We start from the raw sequence: 6,131 nt of genomic DNA, 5'->3' as shown, positions 1-6,131 counted from the left end.
ATTTAACGCTTTAAATGGTTTCACATATGTTTGTTTTATAATAAATGATTGTTTGTATTCAGCTTTCTTATGTCAATAGATCACATTTTAACACATTTTTTTGATAAAAATGAAACTATTTTCAAAGATCATCAAACTCATGATGAAGTTACCCTTTACCTTATATCGATACACTCTAAATATCTTTTAAAAACAAAATCAATAAAAAAAATTCCGTTTTAAAATAAGAAAATAGATAGATGTTCATCAAATTTACGTGTAATTTACTATATTTTTATAAATTTAGATTTAACAATATAAGTACTATTTGATTTTATTTTCCAACAAGCAAAAAAATGTCATACAATTTCATACAAATTGACGATTTTTTGGAGCAATATTTAATATATTTCAGAAAGAGCTAGACTCATTTCAGTTTTTTGCACACTTATTGTTCTATTTACGAAGAGTAAACTAGTGAAGTTTTACCAAAAAATATCTACGCGTTTAAAAAATATACGATGTTTGCACTTTCAAGTGTGAAAAAGGATTATTTTTCATACAAAAAATAAATTAAATATTGCTCCAAAAAATCGTCAATTTGTATGAAATTGTATGAAAAAAATGAGGTTGGTCTCAAATTTTCTGACGGCACTGTATATTAATTTCCATCGATCATTCAATCTTCATAATCACTGTCATCTCCATATCTGTCATCAATTAGAGACAGATCGTGCAAGAAATCATTTTCAGCTAAATGTTTAAATATCAAATATTCAAATTCGGTTTTCTTATCCAAAACAATTTCAAAAACTGACAAATACGGCTCCAACTTGGTGGAAAAATCATTGTCCAGATCTCTGTCACCATCTTTCAGCGATTCGATTGTTGTTTCCATGTCTCCAGTCGATTTTAAATCAACAATTTTCTCATTACTTTCATCATATAAAGCACCGAACATCCCATCATGGCTTTCGGGGTCCCCATTGTTCACACGTAGCTTAAAAGTCGATCCGTTGTATTCGAAACAAATAATTTTTGAATGTGGTAACATTTCACTGCGCCACTCGTCGTATGCAGGTTCTTTATGCCAATCGGGTAAATTTGGAAAGTTTATGTCAATTGGTTCGGATTCTTTTGATGTAACAGCGTATGAATAGCCATCATTTTTTAATATCTCCAAAAAGGCCTCGGCTGTTGGTCTTTCTTTTTTTATTGCCATTTTTAGTTTTTCACATTAAAGTTGAAAGAATAATAATTTTTTGTTCGCTCAACGATTCTCTTTTACTCAACGACTCCTCAATGATTCTCTTTCGATCCAAAACACAGTGTTTAGTATCTAGAAAGAAAGTAATTCTCAATTAGTCACGGAATTACACAAATTGTGAAATTCATATTTGGCCAAGACTCGACTTTAATGATAAATATGTTTTGATTCGTTTCGATTTTACAGATAATTGCACCAGGTAGTTTTATACTTACAGATCTAATTCACTTATAATACTATTAATTCAGAAGTTTTCGTTGAACGTTTGTTTTGTTTTACTCAATGAATTTGACAGTCAAACAATTGTGTTCAACAGAAAAGCGACGTACGAAAAAGCAGTAGTGTGTGTTCACAACATCAATGCGGCATATACGGCACGTGCTGTATATATTTGAATTGAATGGCAAATACGTCTGTTTAGTAAACAGTGTTTACTCATTCTCTTTCAAACTCTCTGTATCATGGATAAAGCGCGAAAATAAATCATGCAACAAAAATGAGATGGGCGCATTTACACTGCGACTTGTGCCTATATAAACAATATTGATGTAAAGAAGACATATCTACCCGGCAAATTCCAATACCCATAACGCTTACACATTTATACGGAGAAATGGGAAAAAGTCTATAAGTGCGAAAAAAACATCGCCGCAAACATTCCTACGGCTATTCTACTCTTCCGCATATTATGTTAGTTGATGAGCTGTTGGAGTAATTTTAAACAGCATACTCCGTTCGGTAAGCAGCTAACGCACAGCTCATGCCAGTACAAACACGCACAATGATTGTATATGTGTCTACGATCTTTGGAAGAACGGAAACTTAGAACGGCAGAGAACGAATGTCGATACAGCTATAGAAACATTAGCACTCTCCGTATTCGTGTGTGTCTCTGTGTGCGTCAAAAATAACAGTTCACTCATTAGTGCTACATACAATAGGTTTCGATGTATTTACGTCGTTAGATGTGTCAATATGTTACTTTGTCTCCCACATACGCACACACTCTCCGTACATACTAAAGTTTAACATTCCATAGTCCATGTTTCGCTTAATTGTGCTCACTGTAACCGTTTTTATGCGAATGTGTGTTTATTTATGTGTATGTATTTAAATATTTTGTTGAATTTCGTCATTAGTTGACGTTTAGTTTTCGATCGTTGATTCTTTTTGTTTGTTTCATCATTTTTTTGCCAAAAACAATTTTAAAAAGTCATTTTCTTCGATCGAAACACCAAGGATTGTTTTAAACAAAATAAAAAAAAATTGGTTTTTTTTACGATAAAAAATTTGTTTGATAAGAAGTTAAGCTCCCCTCTCACACACATCGTTTTTACGAAATATCAAAGAATTTATGATAGTTGAATATTTACACAAGTGCAAGTTTCAATTGAAATCAATTATTTTAAAAAATGTGTGTATGATGTGGAGTTTCTTTTAAGAGAGCGAATAGTATTACGACTATTTGAGAGTCTAGTGTTATTTAAATTCTCAGTGCGGGATTTTCTTCGTTATAGCGTGCGTTCTTTTAACTTCCATCAACTTTTTGCTCTATGGATGTTGAATCGTTATAATTTTTGTTCTTTTTCGTCACTATTTAGTTTGAATGGAACAATAATTGAGTGTTTTATCATAAGTCTGATCTCTTTCAACCAAAATAATCAACAAAACAAACAAAATATGGTACGTAATACGATAAGGCTGAATAAACAAAACTAATTACAGTGTTAAGCACTAGGCTTGTCGCACTGTTGAAGTTTGTTTTACTGAACTATTCATTCTTATCGAGCAAATGTTATTTTTCAGGCCAAACACGATGAATATTGTTGGAAATGCAAAAAACGCGAAACAACAATCAAATGCAAAAGTTGTACGCGATCATTTCACTTTGTATGTACGGGAGCATCAAAATTGTGCGAACCCAAAACTTGGAGTTGCGATATTTGCAACACGATTGAATCGTCGACTAACACGTAAGGATTGGTTTTATTTGTTTGGTTTCAAATTGATCTAAGAACACTATCACATCACTGGCCGTAAATTACGACAAATTTGTCATCTATAGGTTGTCTTTCACTGGCTTTAATGTGTGAAATTTTTCGCTTTTCAGACCTGAAGAGTTGGAACGGATCCCAGTGATCATTCATCGTCTATTGAATTCAAAATTTGAGCAAAATTTTCTCGGCAAAAAAGTAAAGGCATCGAAATCGACAAAATCGTCAGGAGACGAAAGTTCCCACGAAACGAATTCCAAGACAGATATTTTAAATTCAATCGTCATGGATATAAAGAGAAAAGCAAATACGTACGCAAATTTCGAACAGCTTCTTGCTGACGTTGAACAAATCGTGCATAAGTGTGAGACATCAGGTTAGTTTAAAGCAAAAATATGATTTTGACTTCATTTTATTTCCCAAAAACTTTCCAATCAATTTCAGACAATCGCAAATCAAAGTATGCAAAGGAACTGCTGGAAAATTTTAATGGTGAACTCGATAGCGTAAAAATCTGCATTCAATGCCATATCAATGCAAACAACAGAGAGACGCGATCTAAATGGTTCACAATGGCGTGCGATAAGCCGCATTTGATCGGTACGTTCCCAAACTATGCTCAAAATGTCACGCAGCTAGCGCCACGACGGAATTCAATGTGATCTCTACTAGTGAAAAGACTTTTGCTCAGTTACAAACAACTGACTAGACAATTTCATAGTTTTCCGTGGTAGCGCTAGCTGTGCTACAGTTTTGCATTTTATACAGTCTCTTATGGAAAATAATTGCAAGTCTATATTATTCAATGATTTCAGTTTGGGCCCAGAAGCCAAACGAACGATATCTGCCCGGCAAGGTTATGTGCGTTAATAGACACGAATTGAATGTCCGTTTCTTTGGTGGTTCACAATTGCATCGTCCAAATGCGGACATTCCATTCAATAAATGCTATTTATACACAAAAGAAAATCCATTCAGTGCGAAAAACGATAATCAAAACGCCAAATCAAAATACGCAAAAGCATTGAATGTAAGTGCATCGTAATAATGATCCAAGCAAGGGACATATCAGTACAAAAATACCAAATTTTAAAATATGATCGAAAGTAACGCCAACGATTGTTTGGTGCTTTTTGGTATTTTGACACTTATTTGTCCCTTTGACACTTTGACTCGTTCTAATTTAATCAAATTCACTTTCACATTTTCAGGAAGCCGAAAAATACATCAGAGAATTGAAAGACAAATTTGGTGCGTTTAATTTCGAAGAAGTTAAAACCCAATTCAATCCGGAGTTGCACGATCAATACGTGCAAAACATGATTAAGAATAACGAGACAGGATCTCCAAGTCGAATCTCCAATCGATTAGGATCTCCTATCGATGAACATTTGGAGGAAATCGATGAAACCATTTTCGACGATTTTAGTGAAGATTCCACCGAAGAAACTATGCAAACTAGTTCGGATGAGCAATATGATGAAAATCCGCCCGATCAAATCCAATTGGAGCCGGTCGACTTCAAAATCGAAGACTGCATTGAAGGGTACGGTGGACCATCGGCCAAACGCATCCGATTAGACAATAACCTTTCTGAATCAAATGTGACAAACAATAATTTGCAAGAAACCGAATCATCATCGAGTGAAAATAACGGTGGACCATCTTACTTGCAGTCGTTGCAACATGTTTCCGAAGGATTCATGAAATTGGAGCAAAGTTTGAAAGAAGCCAACGAAAAAATCCAATCAATGGAAAAGGAGCACCAAGAGATATTGACGGAATTGAAAGCAGTGAATAAAAGAGGTCAATTGAAATTGGTCGAAGATTATGAACAGAAAATCAGGGAACTCAATGAACAAATCGATATGAGAACAAATGAATTGGCAGAGAAAGATCAAGAATACAAGAATGCTATTGAAGAGGCCAAGAAAAATAAGTATTGTTTAGAATGCGACAAACCGGAATTACTTACGGACATTTATCTTTGTACCATCAATTGCGTTAAAAAGTTTGGGTATGAGAAATATTGAATTTGCCGAAGATTTTCCGAAAATGCTTTTTCGACAAAAAAAAAGTTCCGAATTTTTATGAAAAGTATTTTTTGGGAAATCGTTCGAAATTCGAAAAATTACAATTTTTTTTTATTAAAACAAATTTTTTGCTCATTTATAGGGAAGCCGCAGAGCGCGAGAAGTCAAATGGGGAATGCAATAATTAAATTAAGATTTGAAATACAACCAATAGTTAGTGTAATCACTAAACTCCGTACAAAAAAAATATCAGTCCAATGACTGGGTCCTCTCAGGATTTGCATTACGGTACAAAGTTCTACATAGTTATAAGTTGTAGACGTTGAAGTGACATCGATTTAGAAAAAAATTCTTATGCTAATGTTAGAGATAGGTTACGCATGAAAAGATACCTTTGATTATTATTCATCCGCCCAATTCGAATTTGAAACCTCATATCATCAGTTACTAAGAATTTTATACCTTTTTTACCATTAGATGCCATACATTATAAGTTCTTAAAGTACTCAATTGTTGTTGATTATGTACGATTATCATTTTAAATAAGTAAAAACCAAGATGTATTACGGGTGAAAAAATGGCACCGACTAGTTCTTCGTCCTATCCTCCGTGCTTTCACGAACCCGATCTTAATTCGATCACTCATCAAAACTATGTTTTACCAGCTTTCAAATATAAAGTCACCAAATGGTATTAAATTGTAAAAAAAGCTCGCTGTGTAAGAGTATCACAGTTTATGAGCTTATCTTTTTCTATTTTTATTCAATAATAAAATATTGACCAACAGTGTATTTATTGTCGTGATATTTGGAATTACATCATTTTTGGCATTTCAGCGTAAACCTATCAGTTGTCGTA

The 6,131-nt window shown here is 33.6% G+C and overlaps 2 protein-coding genes across 2 annotated transcripts; one reads left to right on the top strand and one right to left on the bottom strand.

Annotated features, from left to right (window-relative positions):
• Positions 1 to 438: 438 nt before the first annotated feature.
• On the bottom strand, positions 439 to 2,906 carry LOC116351596. Its single transcript, XM_031783713.1, has 2 exons — positions 1,462 to 2,906; positions 439 to 1,318 (listed from the first exon to the last, which is right to left on the bottom strand). The coding sequence occupies exon 2, from the start codon at positions 1,199 to 1,201 to the stop codon at positions 659 to 661; it is 543 nt and encodes a 180-aa protein (XP_031639573.1). The 5' UTR covers positions 1,202 to 1,318; positions 1,462 to 2,906; the 3' UTR covers positions 439 to 658.
• On the top strand, positions 2,406 to 6,052 carry LOC116351594 (protein kinase C-binding protein 1-like). Its single transcript, XM_031783712.1, has 8 exons — positions 2,406 to 2,764; positions 2,848 to 2,929; positions 3,053 to 3,219; positions 3,357 to 3,616; positions 3,685 to 3,840; positions 4,056 to 4,270; positions 4,452 to 5,257; positions 5,416 to 6,052. Exons 2-8 carry the CDS (start codon positions 2,927 to 2,929, stop codon positions 5,459 to 5,461), a joined length of 1,653 nt encoding a protein of 550 aa, XP_031639572.1. The 5' UTR covers positions 2,406 to 2,764; positions 2,848 to 2,926; the 3' UTR covers positions 5,462 to 6,052.
• The last annotated feature ends 79 nt before the right edge of the window (positions 6,053 to 6,131 follow it).

The sequence above is a fragment of the Contarinia nasturtii genome, unplaced genomic scaffold (genome assembly GCF_009176525.2).
Source record: "Contarinia nasturtii isolate CC-2019 unplaced genomic scaffold, AAFC_CNas_1.1 Cnas_scaffold_5771, whole genome shotgun sequence".
Lineage (NCBI taxonomy): Eukaryota > Metazoa > Arthropoda > Insecta > Diptera > Cecidomyiidae > Contarinia > Contarinia nasturtii.
This window is presented reverse-complemented; position numbering and strand designations above follow the sequence as displayed.